The sequence below is a fragment of the Panthera leo genome, chromosome C1, assembly GCF_018350215.1.
Source record: "Panthera leo isolate Ple1 chromosome C1, P.leo_Ple1_pat1.1, whole genome shotgun sequence".
Lineage (NCBI taxonomy): Eukaryota > Metazoa > Chordata > Mammalia > Carnivora > Felidae > Panthera > Panthera leo.
The window spans coordinates 205,037,021-205,062,515 of NC_056686.1; the positions used below are offsets into that span (position 1 = coordinate 205,037,021).

A 25,495-nucleotide genomic window follows, 5' to 3' on the forward strand; every position below is an offset into this window, starting at 1 on the left:
TCTCCATAGGATTCTTTGGATAATTTTTTTCAAAGCGTGTTGGCATTACGATGAGACCTGTTTGTGTCACGGGGACCTCATACAGGGCTCGGCTCATTGTAGCTTCCCTGTAATGAATGCGAGGGCAGAGACAGGACTCCCCGGCCCACAAGAGGTATTCCTTCCCTAGGACTTGAAAAATAGGGCTCTATTTTCTGTTTAAGGAGAGCTGTCACTACAGTAATTGGTATTTGAAATTTATGGGTCAGAAACAATATGCGGCGGTAATATTTTTTTAAATGAAACGAACAACTGTCCTCATTCTTAAAAACATCCTTCAAACGTAGCAGGCAAAATAGGAGCGGAGTCAGAGGGACTTGTGAACTCCAAGGAAATTTAAAAATTTGTCTGCAGGCCCCCTGGCTGTCTTCACTTAATGATTTCAAGGGTTCCTGTCTGCGGATTTTAAGTACTCTTAAGCAAACTAGAATTACCGTGCCTGCAATATTTTGTTTTCGTTGGTGAGTGGGGAAGGGCCAGTGTTGAGAAATGGATCTCAAGCGGCTTCTGAGACATTCCTGGTCGTCGGTGATGGCTGCAAGTTTTCCGTCCCCACACATAATTGTCAGTCTGATGCGGTTTTTACAGGTTCACAGGAGGGAGGCGGAAACATAAAAGAGCGAGCCGGTTTCCAGGACAGTAGTTCCTGGTAATAAGGGGACGGTAAAGAGGTTGAATTTCAAAGTCCGATTAGAAATCGCAGCTATGGAATTCAGTGATTGTCACTGAGGCTTTAAAGCCTGTGGATTTGGCCTGCTGTGCACAGACAGTGGTTCTTGGTTTTTTAACCCAGAGCAAAATGGCAGTGGGGCACAAAACATAAGCAGTGCCTTCTGGGGGACGTGACTACGCTGGAATAATGCTCAGAATTAAGCGAGCTAAAAGAAAGCACCAGAATGTGGCCAGGCCCTAAAGCATTCATGGCCGGTCTCGTCCCAAAAAGCAAGGTGACTCCACCCATCACGAGCTGAACAGAGGCCTAGTAAAATCAATACGGTCGTGGTAAGATGAGGAGGTTTATGATTAAAGCCCGGGACAAAGGGACCCGTGCGAGAATACAGTGTCACGTGGGGCTTCTCGAATTCTCATGTGCACACGAGCCACCTGAGAGTCTTGTGAAAGCCGGGCTCTCATTCCGTAGGTCCGGGCTGGGGCCTGAGATGCTGCATTTGAGACCGGGGCCCAGGGTGGGGCACACACGGCCCGTCTTCAGGCCACACTTCGCATGGCAGATGCAGGCTTGAGTAGAGGGGCTGCTCTTCCGGCTTTGTGCCTGATCCTGAAAGTGTCCTCGAGAGCTCTCTGCCAAAGGAAGTCTGTGGTTGATAGTCCTCCCTGTTCGTCCCTGAAGGGGAACGGAAGTCGAATTCTGGTTTGTATCTTGTGCTTTGAGAGAAAGAAGGGAGGGGAGCCGTTTCTTCATTAATGTCATCGTGAACAATCACTTGAGAAAACTCTAGGTTGAGTTGTCTGTATTTGAGGGTTGGAAATGCTCCTGCCGTGTATCTTACTGATGCTCCTGATTACTGAAAGAAATTAAATTATATCCAGTGTGTTGCCTACGTGCATTTAGAGTAACAGTGTAAGATTCAAAAATAGAGTACCATTTGAAAAAATTTTTGTTTATTTATTTTTGAGAGAGAGAGAGAGAGAGAGTGAGTGAGCACAAGTGGGGGAGGGGCAGAGAGCGAGGGAGACACAGAATCGGAAGCAGGTTCCAGGCTCTGAGCTGTCAGCACAGAGCCCGACATGGGGCTCGAACTCACAGACCGTGAGATCATGACCTGAGCTGACGTTGGACGCTTAACCGACTGAGCCACCCAGGTGCCCCCCCAAAAATTCTTAAGCAGAAGCTCTGTAACAATCACTATTCTTTTCTTTTCTTTTTTAATGTTTATTTTTGAGAGAGAGAGAAAGAGAGACAGAGCACACATGGGGGAGGGGCAGAGAGAGAGGGAGACACAGAATCTGAACCAGGCTCCAGGCTCTGAGCTGTCAGCACAGAGCCCAACATGGGGCTCGAACTCACAGACCGTGAGATCATGACCTGAGCTGAAGTTGGACACTTAACCGACTGAGCCACCCAGGTGCCCCCCCAAAAATTCTTAAGCAGAAGCTCTGTAACAATCACTTTTCTTTTCTTTTCTTTTCTTTTCTTTTCTTTTCTTTTCTTTTCTTTTCTTTTCTTTTTTAATGTTTATTTTTGAGAGAGAGAGAAAGAGAGACAGAGCACACATAGGGGAGGGGCAGAGAGAGAGGGAGACACAGAATCTGAACCAGGCTCCAGGCTCTGAGCTGTCAGCACAGAGCCCGATATGGGTCTCAAGCCCACGAGCGCAAGATCGTGACCCGAGCTAAAGTTGGATGCTCAACCAACTGAGCCACCCAGGTGCCCCAGAACAGTCACTTTTCTGGTTAAAACTTGAGAACAAAGACTGTCTGATTTGAGAACTCTCCCGGTTTTGAGGTATTATCATGGTGGCATAAGCCACAGATTTTGAAGCAAAACTCCTTGGATTCGAATCTTGTTCTCTACCTGCGTTCCGTAGGTGTCACTGGATTAAGTGAATTAACATCTGTAAAGCTCTTAGAACAGTACCTGGCACACATAGGAACTATGGAAATGCTTTTTGAGTATATCATTCAAATTAAGGTATGCGTTAATGTCCTATCTTAGGGGCCCAGTGGTCTTCTGGAGTTCAGACGGCCTGTTTCTCTTTTTATGGACTAAGACGCATCCTACAAGACTTTCCCAGGAGGTAGCTGGGTCAGAGAGGAAGGGGATTTCCGCCAACAGACTGGGATCCCCCAAATAAATTCACACAACCGAGGGATTTCACTTACTCGGTTAGACTCACCCCCGTCCTTTGGTTTTGCAGTTGGTGATGTATATTGGCCAGATGGCCAAGGACATCCTGAAGTGGCCCCGCCCCTTCTCCCCTCCCGTCGTGAAACTGGAGAAGAGAGTGATTGCTGAGTATGGAATGCCATCTACCCACGCCATGGCGGCCACCACCATTTCCTTCACCCTCCTCATCTCTACGATGGACAGATACCAGGTGAGGCCGCCACCCATGCCGTGAGGTGGCAAAGAGAGGTTTTGCTTCAGAGTTGTCTTTTCTGAGGGGCTTTGAGGTTTATGAAATCGAGACTCGGGGGGACTGAAATGTATTGAGCCATCAGTGACAGTTTCTTCGTAGAGAAAGGGACATATGGGTTAGCATCCAAGTCAGGCTGTGCCTCAGAGTGAAAGGCACACCCCCCAGTAATAACACCCCCTCCCCCCCCCAACGAGCATGACATGGACTGCCCCGGGATCCAGGGTGTGGCATCTGCCCTCCAGAGCACCGTCACCAGAGCTCCCGACCAGACAGTACGTGATCGGTTTTCTCATCTTCTGTTTGCGGCAGACGTGAGGAGCTTATGATCCTCGTACATGGTCCTCCAGGGCTGAGATGACTCCACCCGATAAATCCTCTTGCTAGACTCCCCGGGGCCCAGGGCAGGAAAGAGTCTGTGCCCCCCCGTTGGCTCCTAAGGATGCCTCTGCCCCTGGTTGGGGCTCAACCATTAGAAATAATGGCTCCGTGTTTTCTAGATTCCTCTCTAAATGACAAGAGATTAATAACTGTTGAAAACGGAAGAATTTCACTTCATGAATATCTGCTTAGATGCCGATTACAGTCAGACCTTTCAAAAGTTACGTCAGTACCGCGGTCAAGTTTTGCTTTGCCTACCTGAGGAGTTTGGCTCCACGTTTGCATTGAATTTAATAATTTTTCCCTTTTACTCTCTGGAAAATTTAGATTTCGTTAAACCTAGCAGTCATGTATGTAAACGACAGTGTCGTTTCGCCTTGTCCCTGCACCCTCGAAGCCCGTTCTGTGTTCTACGTTGTGCAGAACTAGGGGGGGGGTCAGCCTGATGTAGTTGGACAAGGACAGGATTAGCGCTGGATCCTGGCTCTCTGCCTCTGGAGTCTTCTACCTGGTCACCTGGAGTCAGACCTGAGTTTCCCGGATGGGAAAGGGACGGGTCCCAGGAATATATCCAACCAGGTATAATCTTCTGCTGTAACTTAGACGTCACGCCAGGGTCAGAATGTCTGAGCTGTCCAGTACTGCCTGTCTGAATTAACTTAACGCAGACTTCTGAGCTCCATGATACGCAGGACACCTGCCCCAGCAGGACACGGTGGGCCCAGGGCTGGTCCTCATCATCCAGAGAGGCCGGTGAGCGTGCTGACATTGCACACGAAAAAAGCCTCAAGTAGCAGCGGACTGCAAGAAAACAGCAACAAGAACCATTTATATACTCGTTTCAAGGCCACTTGGTCCTTTAAAAATGCTTTTCAGCTCCCATGATGTAGCAGTTTTCAGCCTGAGTTGTTGCAGACTTCTTTCCTACTCAATTTTTTTTTTAGTTAAAAAATTCTTTCAATGTTTGTTTATTTTTGAGAGAGAGAGGGACAAAGCACAGGTGGGAGAGGGGCAGAGAAAGAGGGAGACACAGAATGTGAAGCAGGTTCCAGGCTCCAAGCTGTCAGCACAGAGCCCGATGTGGGGCTCGAACTCACGAACCGTGAGATCATGACCTGAGCTGAAGTTGGAGGCTTAACCAACTGAGCCATGCAGGTGCCCCTTCCTAGTCAATTTTTAATGATAAATATGTGTAGCTATTTGGGTTCTTTGCTGTAACATTTCTAAATCTGGTTTCTTTATACGTGTTCAGGCTAATGCCCAAACTCTAACTTCTGAATGCATTAACTCATTACTTAACACTTTTTCTTAAAATCTGAGACCCGGTTAATCATAAATGTTAAGAAAAGACGTACGACCATGTGTGATTGTATTCACATCTTAAATCAGAAAGAATGTGTTGGGGGGGACACCTGGGTGGCCCAGCTGGTTAAGCATCTGACTTAGGCTTAGGTCATGATCTCCCGGTTCATGAGTTCGAGCCCTCCATCAGGCTTTGTGCTGATAGCATAAAGCCTGCTTCGGATTCTCTGTCTCCCTCTCTCTCTGCCTCTCCCCCGATAGCACTCTCTCTCTCTCTCAAAAATAAATAAACGTTAAAAAAGAACAAAAAAGAATGCGTTGGGCTTGGAGATGGAAATTGTGGCTTCCGGTTCTGACTCTTACCCTTTACCGGCTGTGCGACCTTGGGCACAGTCTGCCTCTCTGAGCCCAGCTCCTATTGTGAGGGTCAAATGGGATGAGTAATGGGAAGGCATCTTTGTGCCAAAGTTCAATAGCGGTGTAAGGGTTATCGAGTTTAAGGCTGTCTTCATTTGTGGAATGGACCTAATGATAGAACCCACTTTGCAGAGTTGTGTGTCGATTGGCGGAGCAGGTGACTGTACAGAGCCTCCCGTAATATCGACAGCTCTCTGTCGTCTTTACCCTTCTCACCGTGAAACCCCACAGACGTCAGTGCTTGAAGCACATGGATTTTATCTCTACGTCTCTGTTTATGAGCAGAATATCTGCATGTTCCTTATATGACTCCGCACGAGCCGGATTCTTCCGCTCATGTTACCCGCCAGCGAATGTTGAGATTCATTGTTGAGATTCAATGAGATTCATCATTGGCTTCATTGTTACCCGCCAGCGAATGTTGAGATTTAGCGAAGTCTGGATTTTTGCCTTAACATCCGTATGTAAAGGTGCCCATTCTTCGCTTGGGCCCACTGTCCCTGGGCTTCCTTAGGGAGCCAGCTGTTGCCAAACTTGACCACACAGCACTCGGCGGGGACGGAGCTGGTTGGGCTTCCAGGTGGTGGTACGGCCCATCCGCCTTGCCCCTCGCTCAGCACTGTATACTTCATACATGTTACTCTATGGAGAAGAATAGGTCGAAATAAAAGAACGATTTACTCCGCTAAAACTGGCTTAAGGCCGAGTTCTAACGAAGTCTCGTTGGTAGGTTTATAGTTTATATGTTGTGAAACTTCCTCCCAGCGCTACGGTCCTGGGCGCCCTCCCCTTTCCTTTGCTCCATTTTCCCCACTTTTCAAATGGTTTTAGACCATCAGACTGCTGGTCTAGGGAAATGGAGATTGACTCCGGTGGCTATTAAGCCAGGATGCTCTCCTCCCACGGCGTCAAACTACGTGAGCATGGTCTAATCGCCTTGTTTTCTCTTCTCCCCCCGACAGTATCCCTTTGTTCTGGGGTTGCTGATGGCTGTGGTGTTTTCCACCTTGGTGTGTCTCAGCAGAGTCTACACTGGGATGCACACGGTCCTGGTAAGTCCCTGTGGGCAGGTCTTGGGGTGACTGTCCAAATAACACCGCGGCCAGTGTGTCGGTGTGTTTTTTACGCTGTATACTTCTACAGCTATTTGCATACGTGCTTATACTTCCCATCAGGCCAGTGAGGTAAGTAATTATGATGTTGTGACTCTTGCGTAATAATAATAACGAATCGCTAAGATAATATCCAGGGAGGGGCGCCTGGATGGCTCAGTCGATTAAGCATCGACTTTGGGTCAGGTCACGATCTCTCGGTGTGTGAGTTCGAGCCCCGTGTCAAACTCTGTGCTGGCAGCTCAGAGCCTGGAGCCTGCTTCGGATTCTGTATCTCCCTCTCTCTCTGCACCTCTCCGACTCTTCATTCTGTCTGTCTCTCTCTCTCTCAAAAGTAAAAACATTAAAAAAAAATTTTAATAGAAAAATTAAAAAAGAAAGATAATATCGAGGAGGCTGAGCTGGGCTAGGCTCTCCTGACTCGAAAGATTGGCTAGAATGACAACAGAGGCTCAGCTGATTTCTTTTCATGCTGGTTTACCCGTGGTGCAGGAGCAACGCCCAGGGTCAAGGATGGGAGCTTGTGGATACGGCTTCCCACTTAGGTCCTCACAGAGACGGGCCTGGATTGTAAGGATCTCAGCTGCCCCCTCCAGGGAAAGGGTCCCGTCGGGTCAAAAGAGCCCAGAAGTATAGGCCTTGCTTCCTTTCCAGACCGCTCTGGGCTGGCGGTTGTGGTGACACAGAGAGACGTGTCTGCGTTTAAAGGTTCGCCTACCCTTTTACCGAATTGCGTATGTTTCCCGGGCTGCGGCGGTTCGTGTGGTTACAGTGACCTCAGAGCTCTGTTTCCGGGTGTGCCAGCCAGCTGCCTTGGAGTTCCAGAGCACGAGGCTGGCCATGGCTAACCACAGGGCACTATTTATCATCGTAATTGGCACAAGAAAGATTTCTCTAGAACGGAATGGGCCCTTGCTAATTGTGTTACTCTCTGTGTCAGGCTCAAAAATTGTGTTAGCAGAAAATGGCTCTGAGGGAAAGGCCACCCTCCTGCCTGTCCTCCTGGTGTCTGGCGTTGGTCATCGCAAGAAGGGTGGCGGGGAGCGGGGGTGGGGGGTGGGGAGGGCGGGGGGCAGAAGCAGCAGAGGTGAACAGATGGATTGAGAGAGCTTGTGAGAATGAGCAGAGGCAGAGGCTGGGAGGATGTAAACCCAGAGAAAGGGGGCTTATGGCCGCACGGGATGCGGTGAGAGACCCTCGTGCTTTCCCCTTAAAGCACAGGCTAACTCAGAAAAGCAAGGAAGAGCCGAAAGCCACTGGAGTCAGGGCTGGGCCTCCGGGGAGGCAGGCCAGGTGCCACATGGAGGGAGCGCCAGACAAGTCCGCGACCAAGATAAATGATTTTAATGGAACACTTAGAAAAAAAGCAAAATTAATGCAAAAAATGTCCATGATAAACAAAATGCCCACGTTTTTCTTTTAAAGTTTATTTATTTATTTTGAGAGAGAGGGAGACGCAGAATTGGAAGCAGGCTCCAGCCTCCACGAGCCATCAGCACAGAGCCCGATGCAGGGCTCGAACCCACGAACCGTGAGATCATGATCTGAGCCGAAGCCGGATGCTTAACCGACTGAGCCACCCAGGCGCCCCCAGGATATCCATATTTTAAATAAAGGCCAGCTCTGACCCTGAATTTGCACAACCCGGCAGCTTCCGCCCCATCCTCATTCTGGCCCGACCAGACATTGAAGACGCTAGAGGAGCAGTTAGGGGACCAGGCGCTTCATCTCCCTCCCGAGACTCGTCCTTGAGGTCCCCGTCCCGTCACACGCACAGCGTATCTGGCCTCTGAGCCGACAGGGGATGGGAGAGGGGAGCATTCTCAATTCGCCACACCGCTGCTTCGCATTAGGAGGAGGGTCCCTCCAAGTACAGCCGTGGACCTCAATGTGGAACCAGCCAGCGCTCTCGCGGGTGTTTGGCATTCCTTTCATCTGGGGCTACTTTTTAATTTCCGCAGGCTTTCCTAAAAAGTGATCCCGAGAATTCAGGTTGAAATGCAAACCAGCATCAGCACGAGAATGTGGAACCGCGGACATGAGTAAAGGGCACAGAAAACCCACCTCAAGAAAGACACAGCTCGGTGCCTGTCTTTGCTTTTTAAAGTGGGTTATGGGGATGGGGCAGCAGCTATTTGCAGGGAAGACTGTTGAAGCCTCTCATTCAGCTGCAAGGAACAGGCCCAGCTGCTCTCTTTGGGGCATCCGTCCCAGAAGAAACTGGAGCAAAGCTGTAGAAACTTCGTCCCCACCCTCACCCCCACCCCGTGGCGCCATCGCCACCCCCCCCCCCCCCCCCCGCCCCGGGACTTCTCCCACACGTGGAATTTTATTTCATAAAGATCTTAGAGCCGGACGCAGGCCCAGGCCAGGGTGTGACGGTACGTAATTCCTAGTAGCAGGAGGGAACAGTTCCTTTTAATCGCAGGATCGAGTTAAATTACGGACTGGCAAGTCTTTGTCACTCAGCAGCAGCTGCATAGTTGACTGCAGGTGCCGGGCTGGGAGCCAGATCTGCGAGATACACACGGAAACAAACCCTACCTCGCCCTCCCGAGTCTCTGCGTGTTGATGGTGACAGATGTGCGAGCTGCTGACGCCTTGGTGTGACAAGTACTGTACTTCGCGTGGAGCAGCTGGGCCGGGCCTCCCTCCTGGACCCCTTGCAGCCACCGGGGACTGCCTCGCACTAATGGTTCTCAGTGACTGCATAGTCACATCCCGGGGAAAGCTTTTTTAAAATCTCCCCCGGGGGGTATTTGGACACCCACATGCATAGCAGCGGCGTTATCCACAATACCTAAAGAATGGAGACAACACACACACACACACACACACACACGCACACACACACACAGATCCTAAGCATTGGTATTTTTTCAAAGCTCCTCAGTTGATTTTAATGTGCAGCCAGGGTTGAGAGCCATTGATTAGACTAACTGTCCTGCAGAACTGGCTGTGAGCACGGAAGGAGCTGGAAGGTGGAAGGCAGGTGGAGAGAGAGCCTGTGCAAGCACCTGCCACGTCCACGTCGTGAACTGCTCTCATCGCCCACGACCGGGACGTGCCCAGCTCGTAAGTCAGGCAGGTAGCTGATGGCTTGATGCAAATGGCCGTCTGCGCACGAAGAGGAAGCAATTCAAGCAGCGCGGAAATGTACTTATCTCGCCCCTGAAGGAACCACTGCGTGTCAGGGGGTGAGTGGTTTGCTCTCTGATGTCAAGGCTTCGGGGACAGGCTCCGGCTGACTCCTGGGCAGGCCTGAGTGAACCTACGCGTGGTGTCACCATCCTGCCAAACCAGCTCTGGTCCCACCTCAGAGATGGGTGTCTCATCTGCCAAGATGTCTCAGTGAGAAAGTTGGGCACCGCCCTGGCTCCTGCCTTCCCACGCTCCTCGGGTGGTCACCAAGCTGAATGAATTCTGACTCACACCACTGCTAGAATCTTATTTCCGTATCTGATTATGCAGTCCCGTGCACGGGGAAGTGTCTCCATCTCCTGCTGGATGGGGATAATGCCACAGGTGGCCGCAGCTGTAAGCTGAAGCCATCTGTGAGCTCTAGGGGAATCGACCTCGGAGAGAAGTCGGTACTGTTCGTGGCAAAACACGGGGGTAGAACACGGTGGCCTTGATGACATCCTTGAGCCGCTGATGAACCGCCTCTGGGGCCACACTACCTCTCGGCTTGGTCAAGGTAAAAAGTTCATCGTTGCTCCAGCTGATTTTTATTGAAGTCTTACATTTCCCATAGGGAAAGGTGTCCTAACCAACGATTTACGGAAACGTGTGTGTGTGTGTGTGTGTGTGTGTGTGTGTGTGTGTGAGTGATCTCACGTTCTCTTGGTTTGAAGAGTAAACCAATTGTAGCCAGCTGCGGAGGGAAATAAAGGAAGAGAGGGCAGAATGCGTTGGAAGGACTGGGACAGCTCATGGAACTCCGCTCATGAAACTCAGGGTTGAGCAGCTAAGCCTCCAGAAGGATAGAACCAGGGCGTCTGAGAGCGCCTTCCTCCCCCACTAGAGTGCCACTGTTCAAAGAACCCCACAACCTCTCTCTCACGTCAGAAATCTTAATTTCCAGAGATGAAAGCTTGATTGCCCTGGGTGCTACCCTTGGGCCAGTGAGCCTCAGTGAGGGGAATGGGACCCAGAGTAGAAACCAGACCCCAGAAGCCACCCCTGTGGGCTAACAAAGGCAGTGCCCTGAAAACAGGGGCTAGAAAGTTCTCACTCCTGAGAATGCCCAAACCCAAGTGGTTACCATCTGCGCGAGTCAGGACTCCTTGAGGGCAAAGAATAGACACTAACTCAAACTCACTTAAGCTTAAAGGAAAAGTCGTTGTTGTTTCCTTTTAAGTTTATTTATTTATTTTGGGAGGGAGAGCAAGGAGAGAGAGGGAGAGAGTGTGAGCAGGGAAGGGGAAGAGAGAGAGAAGGAGAGAGAGAATCCCAAGCAGGCTCCATTGCCAGTGCAGAGCCTGATGCAGGGCTCGATCTCACGACTGTGAGATCATGGCCTGAACCAAAACCAAGAGACAGACAATTAACCACCTGAGCCACCCAGGCATCCTTGAAAATGTATTGGCTTTTATAAACACACTGTAGGAAGGGTAGAGGTACAGGTAGCCCTTGGGAGGATGGGACCTGAGGTCTAGATTTTTGTCGGAAGTCTCCCTATGCTTTCCTAAGCTTCTCTGCACATCTCTTCACATGGTGGGTTCATATTCTTGGGCTGTCTTCTCTCTGAGGCTAGACCCAAGGAGCTCTGGGCTTAACTTCTTTGTTTTATTCCTGAAAGGATTGCAGTGGGGAGAATTTCCGGAAAGTGTCTAATGGCCTGGCCCGGACAATGAGCCCATTGCTGCGTTAAATGTTTTTGGAGGGTTCCAGAGATGGTGGTTGGTCCAGCTGGGTGGGGAGCCAGCGTGTGTGAGCAAGGGCTGTGATAGACGGTGATGGTCAGGGTTAGGATTAGGGTTGGCCTGTAGGAGGGGCACTTCTCCAAAATGAAATGGATCTGTCCTCAGAAGAGGTACCCAGGGGTACCCTTTCTACATTGACACCATTGCATCTTCCTGCTCTTTCAAGGACTCAAAACTGGACATTATACTTGTTTATGTGGGGAAAGGAGGATGAGAGCAAATCAAGAAGGTCGATCATACTCCGTTTTCGATGCCTGAAATTAATCAACTTGTACAGAATTGATTTTAAGTCTTTTGACTGATAAGGCGATCATCCCCAATACGTTAACAGTAAAATTAGCCACAAGGTTTGTTGTTGTGAGATTCTTGAATGGTTGTTCCGTTATTTTGAACTTGAATGAGCTGAAATGCTCTTCTATTTTATTGTCCCTGAATTGTTTGATGTGTGGATAATTATATAGATATTGGGTTTTATTTGCTTACTCATTTCTTTCGTTCCTCTAAGTACTGCTTTAGTTTTGGTTGCAGTTGGAGAAGGTTGAAAAGGCTTCTCAAATATTAAATTATCTGCAGCGCATACAAAACTGTATCCTGGCTTTGGACTAGAGCATTTTTGGTGGTTTGTTTTTTTTTTTCTTCAAGTTCTTTGAAACTACTTTAAAAAAAAAAAAGCGTACTTCAAACTGCCTTTCTTAATATGGAAAAGAAAGCTAATTATAATATAAATTATACCCAACCAAGCCTTACTTTCTGTTGTAGGATAAGTTCGTTACTGAGATAAAAAGGGAATTTCGTTGTGTTTTGGAGCACTATGTTATTATGCATATTGTTGTTTTCTTTACCTTGAAGAGACGTACTTTTACCCTTTTATGAAAATAGAGAATTGTTTCTGGTTTCAAAAGTAATAAGTACTCATGGTAAAGCATTCATCCTCTCTTGTTTTTAAAGCTGTTGTGGGTTTTGTAAAGACTAAATCGTTATTAGTTAACCACTATAGAAGTCCACACAGCCATTTGTTAGGGTGATATAATGGGAAACTGAAGACACTGTTACGTTTTTGTATTAATCAAACTAAAATTAGGGCATTTCCAGTAAGAACTGCTTGTGGTAGGTATTCCCAGCCATCAGCACAGGCAAATTAATTTTTTATTTCCTTTCTCCACCCTGTCCAAAAAGCCACAGTTGGGGCCCGGTTTTCCATCTGTTCTGCAAGTGTGAGTTGAGGGGACCCACAGGAGGGCTCTGGATCCCGGAGGGGAGCCAGACTGAGCCTCGAACGCAGCCCGCAGAAGCTAGGCAAAGGCAGAAGTTGGTCAAAGCACTAGCATCACCCAGAGGCCAGCGGTCCTGCAGGGCAGGACCCCAAAATTTAAAGGACTGAAGCAGACACAGACCGGTACTGGGCCGGTTCGCCTCCGACCAGAAGCCACTTGTATCCTTTCTGCGGCGGTAGAAACCGGTTGGCCTACGAAACTGTTCTAGTCTGGTGTGTGGTCAGACCTGAGGGAACGTGACCATTAAGTGGCAATTAGGCTGCCTGGGGAGGAAGGCCAGGGAACTATCTGAGGCTAATGGCCGGGCAGCCGAGCCCAAGTGGACGAGGCCAGCAGCTACAGAGATGGTCCCTCACGGTGGAGTCAGATGGGCAAGGTGGCCAGAGGGAAGCAGGTAGTCTACCTCAGTGAGAACGTCCCCAGAGTGCCCTTATCTCTCAGACTGTGGAGAGAGGGAACTCGGGCAAATGCTCGAAGTCTAGAATTGTATTGACACTGCATTCACTTTTGCTTACGTGAATAAAAACAGCCACGTCCAGGGACAGAGCACAGCTTTGAGATCCAGCACTACTGGGTTGCATCTGTGTTTTAGGTGAGTTCCAGTTACTAGTAACATAAGAATAAGAGATTGGATTGAACCTTCCATGGAAGCCCAGTGTCCAGAGGTTTCTTTCTTTCATTAGGTTCTTGCTTTTTGGAGTATACAGCGTGTTACGGTTTCACTGAAGGGTGATGTTTTTCTGTAAGCTTATAATTGTACGCCTCTCTTAACAGAAAATGCACTGGCTTCAAAATCTGTCCGATCAACTTTTGGAAAAGGAATCAGACCTTCCCATGTATTTACACATTTTTAAAAGAGCTTCTTTGGCCCCTTGGGAAAAAATATATATATATGCAAACTTCGACCATGATGCTCACTGCAGCTGTGAAAATATTCCACAAAATATTGGCATTCCAGAAAATATTGGCATGAACTTGCACCTTATCCCTCTTGCAACTTTGTAAATTGTAACCAGTTTGTCCCAGGGCGGAGAGGTGGAGTGATTTGCTGTGATTCTCAACTAACCACTGAAACCCGAGAATGGAGCCATTTCTGAATCAAATTCAATCATAAGGAGCATTCGGTTTAGTTCAGTAAACTTATACACTATTCACCTTCTCCAGAAGGCAGATGTACCCTCTTAGAAAAGAAGAATCCTACACATTTAACATCGGTACCCCCAGGCCCGCTACACCGCACCTCCCTCAAGGTACCCACACCCCAGTTCTCTGACACCATCCCTTAGCGGAACACCCGATAAATGGAATTCTGTGTTATGTACGCTTCTGCCTTGGGCTTCTTTTACTCACCATTTTCTTTGTGATATTCACCCATGTTGTCATATAGAGCTTTAGTCCGTTCATGTTTACTGACGTAGAGTATTAGAATGTATGCCCATATCACACTCTATCCCTCCTATTAAGGATGGATATTTTGGATTGTTTCCAGTTGGAGGTTATGGTAAATGATGCTACTCTGAACTCCCTTTTGCGTGGCTTTTAGAGCAAATACGTACATTTTCACATTGGGTGCGAACGCACAAGTAAAATTGCTAGGTCATAAGGAGTGTTCAGCTTTAGGATATACTGTTGTGTCTCCTGAAGAACTATACCAATTTCCACCCCCTACTGGTGGTATATGAGATTTCCAGTTCTCCGCATCTCTGCCCACCCGCCTGATGTCGACCATTTTCATTGTAGTTATGCCCGTGGGTATCTAACAGTAGCCCTTTGTGCTTTTATTTTGATTTCTCTGATGAATAATCACACTCAGTCCCTTTTCATATGTTTATTGGCCATTTATATATCCTCTTTAGTGGAGTGCCTGTTTTTCTTTTGACCTCTGTTGTTGTTGTTGTTGTTTTTACTGGGTTGCTTGTCTCTATTGGTGACCAACTGGTCAGATATCTGTACAGTATGGCAAATTTCTTTTCCCATCTGATGGCTTGCCTTTTTACTCTATTGGTGTCTTTAGGGAAAGAGAGGTTCTTAATTTTAACCTAGTCCAATTATCACACCTATGTTTGTAATTTTCTGTGTCCTGCTTAAGATACTTTTGCCTACCGTAAGGTCATGAAGATACTCTCTTATGTTTGAGAAGATTTAGTATTTGGCTTTTCTAATTTAGATCTACAGTCTGCTTGGAATTGATTTGGATTCATCTTTGCTCTGTAGGGATACCAGATATGCTCGGCACCGTTTGTAGGGATTATCCTTTTTCCACTCGCTGAAGCATCAACTTGGTCATAAATCAAGTGACTGTGATACTCTCTATGTATATACTCTCCGCTCTCTTGCCTATTTGTCTTGATGCTAATACCACCCCCTTATTTACTTTAGCTTTGTAATAAGTCTTGAAGTCAGGTGGTAAAAGTCCTCCGATGTTCAAGTATTTTAACTCTCCTATTTTTGATCCTCTATTAGCTTGTTAGAAAGTCTTTCCGGGGCGCCTGGGTGGCTCAGTCGGTTAAAGGTCCGACTTCAGCTCAGGTCATGATTTCCCCACGTCGGGCTCTGTGCTGACAGCTCAGAGCCTGGAACCTGCTTCAGATTCTGTGTGTCCCTCTGTCTCTGCCCCTCCCCTGCTCGTTCTCTCTCTCTCTCTCTCTCTCTCTCTCTCTCTCTCTCTCTCAAAAATAAATATTTTTAAAAGAAGTTTTAAAAAAAAGAGTCCTGGGACGCCTGGGTGGCTCAGTCGGTTAAACATCCAACTTCAGCTTAGGTGGTGATTTCGTGGTTCGTGAGTCCGAGCCCTACTTCAGGCTCTGTGATGACAGCTCGGAGCCTGGAGCCCTCTTCAGATTCTGTTTCTTCCTCTCTCTCTGCCCCATCCCCTGCTCATGTTCTTTCTTTTTCTCAAAATAAACATTAAAAAAAAAAACTGTTTAATAAAAAAAAAGCCTTTACAGATCATTTAGTGTTTACCCAAGAGATTATAACATGCAGCCTTGATTTGTGAGTCAAATGGAAATTAGTACCTTTACCATTCCCTGGGAATAGTGAGCCATTAAATGAAATTCAATTCTACATATATTTAAAGCCCACAAGAACTTATTTTTATTGTTTTATAATTAACATACATTTAGGCTTATCCACATGTTTATCTTTTCCGTTCTTCATTCCTTCCTGCAGTTCTATTCTTCCATCTGGCATCTCAATTCTTTCTGCCTAAATTAGTCTATTCAGTGTTTCTTTTAGCATGGTTATGCTGGCAGTGAATTCTCTTGGTTTTGGGTTTTGTTTTCTTTTTTTTTGGAGGCGGGAGGTGGAGGGTGGGGAGAATGGCTTTATTTCACTTTTGCTTTTGGAGGATATTTTTGCTAGGTATAGAATTCTTTGTGTCCTTTCCTTCAGTATCCCTGACCTGGATTTTTGCCATTTCTACCTGCCCACAGTGTGTACTAAGTCAGTGTAACCAGCTTGATCAGATAACAGTGAGTTTCCAGATTTCATATTTGTCAAGCCAGGATGACTATTTTTTAAGATATGGATAATCCATTGGTATAGGCTTTTGGAGGGCATTTTGCAGAATATATGGCTGTCTAAAGTGCACATTCTTAGTATTCTGGGCTTCTATCCCAATTTTAGTTTACTCTAAAGCGTATAATCGCACATGTGTAAAAGTGACAATAGTGATAATAATAGAAAACATTTATAAAGCTCTTATGATCTGCTGGGCACCATTCTAAGTGCTTTGCATATATTAACTATCTCATAGCAACCCTACAAGGTGGGGGGGTGCTATTGTTTTCCCAGGCTTACAGAGGAAGCAAGAGAGGTCAAATAACCTGACCAAGGCCCTGTAGTTGATAAGAGATTGGATTGAGATTGAAAACCAGGCAGTCCAACTTCAAAACTGTGCTTTTAATTACCACTCTGTCCTAACCCTCCAGGATGTTTATTAATGCATTTAATAGCACACAACAAGAACATGCTAAATGTTCATCAATCAGATCTAGTTAAGTATAGTATTTCCATAGAGTGGAATGTTCTATAGCCATTAAAGTAATGCAGTTCTGTAATCATGAAAAGATCTGGATGGCATATTGTCGATGAAAAATGCAGGTTACAGAACAGCTTATAGTCTATGGTGCCATTAGTTATGAAATTATGCGTGTCGGGGGGTGGTTATGGATAGAGTCCCCTGCAATGCATTTTTAATAATGAGCCTGACTTGTTTTTGAGAAAAACAATAAAGCTATTTCTGTTTAATGGACAGAGACTGTATCTTACTCTTCCTCTATCCTCATATATTGCTTGGTATGTAATAGTCAGTTGAAAATAAAAGCACATGATGGCTGCTGAATCATGATGGATGAATTACTAAATATTTGAGCTCTACTATTATTTACATGAGGATTGAGGATTTCCCAGAAGGAAGATTTTAGACTTTATTGTCATGAATGTTAACTCTTCTTTGGGAATTTGCCTGTCTTAGTGTTTCTTTCTTGCACTGTCTGCCCCCACCTTTTTTTTTTTTTAAAGAAACAACACTTAATTTTGGCAATAAAACCAATACATGAGTTTCAAAGGGCTTACTTCCTGCGTCCTTTTATTGTTTGGGCCTCAATTAAATTGGCAAACCGTTGACTAGAAAAATTCCCCTTAGTTGGTATAATCCCACCTCCCAAATCTGACTGAAAAAGGGAACTGAGTTCTCAGCAGAATTCATATCCATCCATCCCTTCTCTGTGGTGCTGTTTCAGAAGATGAAACTCACCTCGAAGAGTTTAGAGCTGTGCTGGCTCAGGTTGCCCTTAGAGAAGAATAGCATTTATTTCACTGGCCGCAAAGGGCAAAGGGACTGTTTATCCATTGCAGCTGTCAAACTGCCTGAGAACTGGTCTTATTAACAAAGTATGTCCTTCTGGGACATGAACGTGAACAGGGCCACAGCAGACAGATGCACAGGAGTAAAGGGGCTGCCTTGAATCCTATGCTCTGAAAGTCAACATAAGGTCCAGAATTTAATTTTAATCTCAAAATGCTATTGAGGTCTGTGTTTATGTATGTCCGTGGGAATGTTCCTTAAAACATGCTCAATTCAGAAAGGAAGTGAATACTTCATGTATCATATTTCTTTTTTTTTTTTTTTTTAACGTTTATTCATTTTTGAGAGATAGAGTGCAAGCTGGAGAGGGACAAAGAGAGGGAGACACAGAATCCGAAGCAGGCTCCCGGCTCTGAGCTGTTAGCACAGAGCCCGATGCGCGACTTGAACCCGTGAACTGTGGGATCATGACCTGAGTTGAAGTCAGATGTTTAACCGACAGAGCCACCTGGGTGCCCCTCATGTATCATATTCATAAATGCACACAAGGCTTCCTGTAAGTGCTGCAATTTATTTGATTCTTTAAAAAAAAAAAACCCGAAGCCTCCACAATATTATTTCATACGCATTGATTGATGGCACAATTTGGTTTCCATGCCATACCTCTGAGCTCTCGCCACGCTTGTGCAAAGGATCACCCGTGTACCGCAGTCTTATGCCTCATTGTATCCTGGATCTCACTTCTCCATTTAATAAAGCTACATAGTTTCGCCTTCTCACTTGGCATACACTTAGTGGCAAGGAAGCGATAATCCTGTAATTGAGATTGTCCAGCCTCATCAAGGACACCACATGACTGTATTTGACATCACTAGGACGGTCTGCAAAGCAAGACTGATATTTTTCAAGTCTCTCGTAATCTCCAGTTCCTACTGGGATGCAAGGGCCACAGACCGTGCCCTCCAGAAGTTCTATTTTGCACAGGGAGCCAGGACTCAAGGGTTCAGGCCAGCATTTCCTAAGGTCAGTGACAAAGGACTGGCACAGATTTACTTTTCCTCTAAATATGAGCACTAGGTCAACAAAGAATCTTCAGATCTTTCTCTTGTATCTGGTTCTACACACAAGAGTTTCTACATCAGACTATCACCTTAGGACTTTCAAAAGCTATAGTCTCACCTTTGTGTGGTACTCCTATGATTCCGAAATCGTACTCTTCTGCATATTCCAAAAAAGCACTCCAGAAGCTCTGACCTGCTACATTCACCATGAAAAGCCCATGCTGGCCTCAGGGATTTTTAGCAGGGTGAGATGGTATTGGGCATTCATATTGTAGTCCCCTGACCAGCAGCCTCAGCATCACCTGGGAGCTTGTTAGAAATGCAGACTCTCGGGGTGCCTGGGTGGCTCAGTCAGTTAGGCACCTGACTCTTGATTTTGACTCAGGTCATGATCTCATGGTTCATGAGTTCGAGCCCCGCATCAGGCTCGCTGCTGTCAGCACAGAGCCCGCTCTGGATCCTCTGTCCCCCTCTCTCTGCCCCTCCTCTCTCTCTGCCCCTCCCCTCTCTCTGCCCCTCCCCCTGCTTGTTCGTTCTCTCTGTCTCTCTCAAATAAACGAGAGAGAAAGAAAGAAAGAGAAAGAAAAAGAAAGCAAAAGAAAGAAAGAAAGAAAAAGAAAGGAAGGAAGGAAAGAAAGAAATGCAGACTCTCCAGCCCCACCTGGACCCACTGAATCAGAACCTGACTTTTAGGAAGCTTCCCAGCAGGTTCTAATGCAAGATACGATTTGAAAAGCACCGAAACACCCTACACACAATCTCCCAGCAAATATGGGGACAACGCCAATTAAATTTCAACCTGCATGGGCCTGTTCAATTCTATTGCATTGAACATGACTTTCTTCTGTTCTCTTCTTGCTCAGAGGCCCCTCTGCCCACCCAGATTGGAGAAAAATCGCTTAAATGTTTGACAGTGCCTTTTGTGTCTTGAAGCAGATGGTCCTTCCCTATAGTTTCATTCTTACAAGCTGCTTAGCAGTTGTCAAAGATGATGTTATAACCTGTCTCGAAGCTTGTTTGATCTAATGTCATAATCCTGTTGACCCGCCTAGCCTTGTGATTCATCATAGTTAGAGCTGTTCATATTAATGCGAATTATGGGTGGGGAAATTCTGTCTGTTTCACGAAGGTCTACTGTTGGGACTTGTTCGATTCTGTGAAGCCAAGACAAGCAGATGATTATTTCCTAACTCATGCTGTATATGGACTAAAGTTTAGACACATATACCTAAATATATTTCTAGTTAATATTGATATTGTAAAAAGCATGCAGTAGTATCTTATAGTGTCATCACATTAAGAAACATTAACACCTGGGGGCGCCTGGGTGGCTCGGTTGGTTAAGGGTCTGACTTCGGCTCAGGTCATGATCTCACGTGAGATCTCACGTGAGATCCGTGAGTTCGAGCCCTGCGTCGGGCTCTGTGCTGACCGCTCAGAGCCTGGAGCCTGTTTCAGATTCTGTGTCTCCCTCTCTCTCTGCCCCTCCCCTGTTCATGCTCTGTCTCTCTCTGTCCCAAAAATAAATAAACGTTAAAAAAAAAAAAATTAACACCTGCCCTGTTCGCTTGTTTAGCGAAGCAGTGAATATACAACGTAAAACAAGAAAACCATTGTTGTTTGTTGTTATATGGAATGTACATATTCAATCATCCAAGATAATTAGTCACAGGAATAACCATTGAAATAATTACTTGCTAGACGATAATTTTTAAATGGGAAAATCATAACTCTTGCCCACATATAAACTGAGTCAAAGATTTTATTCAACTGATTAATTAATGATGGAGCCAGCAAGGTATAAGGAACTAAGTACTTACAATTTAGTAAGTATTACTTGGAGACTGCTGGGTTATGTACAAAACTGGTTACTATCCTACAGAGTAACAAACTGTAACCTTTGGGGTTATCATTTCCGCTGGACGGAAATCTTTTGCACCTCTGCCAAATGAAAATCTGTCAACTCGCCTGTCACTCCGTGAAGTCTGAGACCTCTAATCAGTAGTGAACGGGGCACTGTTCTTCTGTAATCCTTGGATGGCCTTTTCCCCCATATGACATTGAAGTGAGTTTATTTTTGGCAGCCTGGGTGGCTCAGTCATTAAGCATCTGACTTCGGCTCAGGTCATGATCTCACAGTTCTTGAGTTCGAGTCCCGCTTTGGGTGAACATGAGCCCTGCTTCAGGTTAAAAAAAAAAACAAAAACAAACACGAGCCCTGGGTAAGCCCCACTTCTCTCTCTCTCTGCCCCCTGTGGGATTCTCCCTCTCTCTCTGCCCTTCGCTCTCTTGTGCTCACTCTCTCTCTCTCTCTCTCTCTCTCTCTCTGAAAAAAGGTTATTTTTTTTGCCTCATGTCCAAGTTTCATGTAACTTTTCTTAACACACTTACAGAAAACCATTTTCTGTTAAAAATGTCAACATAATTTCTAATGGAGGTTTAGATGTGCTCACTTGGAAAGTGAGCATTTCTTTTTAAATTGCAGAAGGCGAAAGCTGGCATACTTTCTTCTCCCTCATCAGTGACTCCTGAGCTTAGTGAGTATTCAAAAAGTCCTCCTGGGGGCCCCCCCCGGGTGGCTCAGTGGGTGGAGCATCTGACTCTTGATTTCGGCTCAGGTCTTGATCTCATGATTCGTGAGTTCAAGCCCTGTCGTTGGGCTCTGTGCTGCTTGGGATTCCCTCTCTCTCTGCCCTCACCCCACTTACGTGCCCTCTCTTTCTTTCTCAAATAAATAAACTTTTAAAACGAACTGAGAAAAAACTTAAGACGTCTTTTTCCAGGCTTTCTCTTTATGGCCATAGATTTCCATGCCTCATGATCCTTAGTCCTAGATTTGTGCTTGGGTATCAGGTGGTGCAGACAACAGTCATGACACGGCAGGGAGGGGCATCAGTGACGGAGTCCCCCCCCCCCCCCCATTCAAAGAGCCGTGAATTTCAGGACATTCTACTGCTTCTGCTCACACCGTGTGGCAAGGTAAATCTGCTTTTGCTTGGTCCCTGTGAACAGTGGTGGGTTTCAGTAGGAAATTAATATTTTTCAACTTACGCATTCCTTCTTTCTCCTCTATACGTATGCTAATCACATAACATGCAGGTTTCTCTCTGTAATCATATTCATATCCATGAACAGTGTTGCCTCCCTCTTTCCATTTGGCTTTTACTGAATCTCATCGACATTATTCTCAGAAATTGAATTAACTGTGGGCTAGCGGGGCAACGAGCGAGTATTCCGAGGGCGTTAACTAGGAAACCTTGATCTGTCACTGAAAGTTATTTGCTAGAAGATTTGTAGGAGCTTGGGATTTTTTTTTTTTTTTCTAGTTTGTTTTTCATGTCAGGGTCTGCTCACATTGAGAGCATTCACTGCACGTACAAAGAAATAGGTCTTGGCTTTTACTCTGCGCCTGGCTTCAGCTCGCTCTGTGAAGGCGGCCAAGGGCAGAGAGGGCCCTTCACATTCTCTGCGGGGGACCTGGCGGAGGGGAAGATGCCAGAATCCCGGACCCCTCGGCATAAATGGTTCCAAGATCTGAATGCATTCTTTCCTAACAATTGAATGAATGGGTTTGTTCTCCCCACTTCTTTCTAGTTAGCTAACCTTGTGTTGTGTTGGTCTGCTCAATAGCATTCTTCAGCGAAGATGTTTGGAGATAGAATGTGAATTTGGCCCAGTGAGCTGCATATGGGAATGACATGTAGGGTCCGAATTCACAAACGCTGGCAGTTCTCAGGGTTGGGGCCTGTGGCTGAAATATCTAGAGATGTTCACCAGGAGGCGTGTTTCCCTTTGGCTAAGAATAAAAACACGATTTTTATGTTTTCTATAAGCACTCACTGAAGTTCGCCCCGATGCTTGGGCTAGCTTGATTAGCATTCTTTCCTGAACATTCCAGATTGCCTGTCTTTATCATCGTTTTCTGTAATGAGACACAATAAAGCTCAAGCTTTTATCTAAATACTCAGTTTTATAAGTGAAAATGAGAATAGGGACAAAAATCATCTTTCTGCATAGTAACTTTGGAAAATGGTAGTCCCCTGTAATTTTTTTTTTCCCAAGTAATTTGAAAGGTTTTGCTTAAACCCAGGATGGTAAATTAAAGATTTATTATATTTTCAAACAATGTGCTCGGATTCAAACAATCCTGGCCATGGAGCTTATGTGCCTTTATTTTAAATGTTACTTACGTCGTGGGGGAATGATACGTTGAGTGTCCTATAGATGCATGGGGGGTTTCATTTTTTTGGCGTGATGTGAAAATTTATAAGCATCAGTTAAGTATTTTTTCTTTTCAGCTGTGTTGACACATTCTCATTTTAACATCCTGATTTCTTCACCTGGATTACTTTTTCACTATATTAAAATGATAGGTGTTGACTAGAAAATTTACAAAATACCACAAAGCGTGGAGAAGATAATCATCATCTGTGACATGCAAATAGGAAAAAAAAAAACAACTACTTTTAACATTTTAGTTGATCCCTTCTGACGTTTTATCCATCCATGCAAGTATATATTTATATAAATCTAGGACATCCTTTATGGAAAGTTTGCATCCTGCTTGATATTATCTCACTTACGGGTGCTTTGAAACCATAAAAAATACGGCTCCTAAGTGTATCTTCTCAAATGTAAAATGTTCATGCTAGGTTATTAAATAAGAAAGCAGTACATGTTTTTGTCTTAATACAGCATGCTTGATTTGCCTCTTTCCCAATTCTTTATTGTTACAATGTATGCCCCAGTCCTTGTGCTATGTTTGCTTATTTCTATTTTCGGATTGTTCTACGGTGAGGCATGTGTTACTTAGTTGACTTGATTGGTTGTGAATTGAACCGATCCAATGAGAATCATCCCTATACGTGGATCTTTGTGAACGGCTTTATTATTTTCTTTGGATTTTTTTTAGAATAACTTCCTAGGAGTGGAATAATTGGGGCAAGGCAGTGAATTGTGTATTTGTTGTGCAGTTTCTAGTCTAATTATATATGTTCTATGGAAAGACGTTTGGTGGGGATTTTTTTTTTTTTTTTTTTTGCAAAGTAAGGAATGTCTATTCTGCCATTTTTGCCCTCATGTCCTTCCCTCCCATGCTTTGTCACCAGCTCTTTTCCTGATCTCCCGTGCCAGTCACATCTCCCTGTAAGTCACCTGCGCCCTTCCCTCTCTTCTCCCTACCCTGCCTGTCAGATCCACCTGCTCAGGACAGCTTTGTCCCAGAGCTGGCTCCTGGCTCCCCACCTCTGCCCTTGTGCCCTCGGCACTGACCCCTGCCCACAGCCCGTCTTTGCCTTTCCAGAGACCTGGGAACTGTTTTCTCTCTAGCCCCATGTGCTGTGCCAAACAGCAGAGGTTCCAAAGAAATCACCTGCTTGTTTAGAATTTTCCAGAATCAAAACAGCAGATCCAATTCTGAAATGGAGATTTTTGTCAGTTTCTATAGTTTCTGCGAACTGAGTAGCTCGGAAAAATTAACACAAAAAGTTGTTCCTGAATTTTCAAGCGTTACAGTCCTTATTTTTAGAAGCTGTTTAGGATAATTTTATTACTAAAGATTTAGAGCCCCGAATTAGAAAGCTCATAAGCGATGGTTCAAGTATTTTCCTTATAAAAATAACAAACCGTCGTTATTACAACATCACCTTTTATGGCAGAAAATCCAACTGTGTTGGCTAGCAGGGAGAAACCTCTATGCCAGCAGCCACGTTGGCTGAGATTACCGTTGCCTCAAACGCTAGGGCTGTGAACCAAGAGAGTCCACTCTTCCTGAAGCATTGGAGACGAACAGAATTCATTTGTGAAGAATATTCCAACCAGATGTCTGGGAATTTGGTAACTGCAGTTACAGAAAAAGACAGAAGGCAGGCAGGCAGGCACGTTTTCTTTTATGTGTTGCAACAGGGGGTATTAACGATTTTGGACATTCAGGAGAAGAGAAGGGCCCGCATGTGCTATAGGCCAGGCTCTATGCTGGAAGTCTGGAGACCTAAGAGAAGCTTGCTGATCAGCGTCTTTTAATCAACTCAGGGGAAGAGTGTGCAGACATATGGCCGCAGCAAAGACAATATGAAGGAAGGGCTTCGGGAGTGATTTGAAGCAAGGGCCTTCACATTCAATTCAGGGAGGGTTATTTCCAACGGTGGTGACACACGAAGATATTTGGGAAAGGAAGTGGCTTTTGAGCCGAGCCTTAGATGAACTGACATGGTCTGCAGAGACGTGGTTCAAGTGTGCTGTAGATAAAGGGAATGCAAAAAGCTAGAGGGAATAGATTGCACTGGGCGTGTTTGGCGAAAGCGAGCAGCCGCCTCTGACCGTAATGGAGAGTTCAAATGGGAAAGCAGTGAGGGAACCCCCGAGAATGGTAGACCGATCAAACCCATGGCACATAGACTCTGGCGCTCAGTCTGGAGGCTAGTATTTCTCCAAGTTTTTACCTCAGCATTGTGTCGGGTGTTAAATGCAGGCTCCTGGGCCACACTTGCATCCCCTGCATTTGATAAAATCTGCATTAAAAAATTTTTTTAATGTTTATTTATTTCTGGGAGGGGGACGGCGGGGGAAGGAGCAGAGGGAGAGGGAGACAGAGGCTCCGAAGCAGGCTCCATACTTTCAGTGCAATGCCCAATCCGGGGCTCGAACTCACGAACCATGAGATCGTGCCCGGAGCTGAAGTCTGGCCCTCGACCAACTGAGCCACCCAGGTGCTCCTGACGTCTGTATTGTAATAGTCTTCCTCAGGGATTCCAAAGTGTTCATGTTCCACAAGAACATTGGAGAACATTTGCTATTGAAACAGCCATCAGGGGGCGCCTGGGTGGCTCAGTCGGTTAAGCATCCGAATTCAGCTCAGGTCACGATCTCGCAGTCCGTGAGTTCGAGCCCCGCATCGAGCTCTGGGCTGATGGCTCAGAGCCTGGAGCCTGCTTCCGATTCTGTGTCTCCCTCTCTCTCTGCCCCTCCCCCGTTCATGCTCTGTCTCTCTCTGTCTCAAAAATAAATAAACGTTTAAAAAAAAATAAAAAAAAAAAGAAACAGCCATCAGGAAGGCGGTCGGGAGAGTGGGAGGCAGG

General features: G+C 45.9%; 1 protein-coding gene across 9 annotated transcripts in view; it reads left to right on the plus strand.

The window, feature by feature from the left end:
* The window catches only part of SGPP2 (sphingosine-1-phosphate phosphatase 2), a 108,034-nt gene that overhangs the window by 77,343 nt on the left and 5,196 nt on the right, over positions 1–25,495 (plus strand). For 8 of the 9 annotated variants that reach the window (XM_042950284.1, XM_042950289.1, XM_042950285.1 and 5 more), the window contains 2 exons: positions 2,919–3,098; positions 6,200–6,289. In XM_042950284.1, coding sequence (XP_042806218.1) covers positions 2,919–3,098; positions 6,200–6,289 — 270 coding nt within the window. Of the gene's footprint in view, positions 1–2,918; positions 3,099–6,199; positions 6,290–20,904; positions 20,957–25,495 lie in introns of all 9 variants that reach the window. The other variant, XM_042950287.1, reaches the window with a different exon arrangement.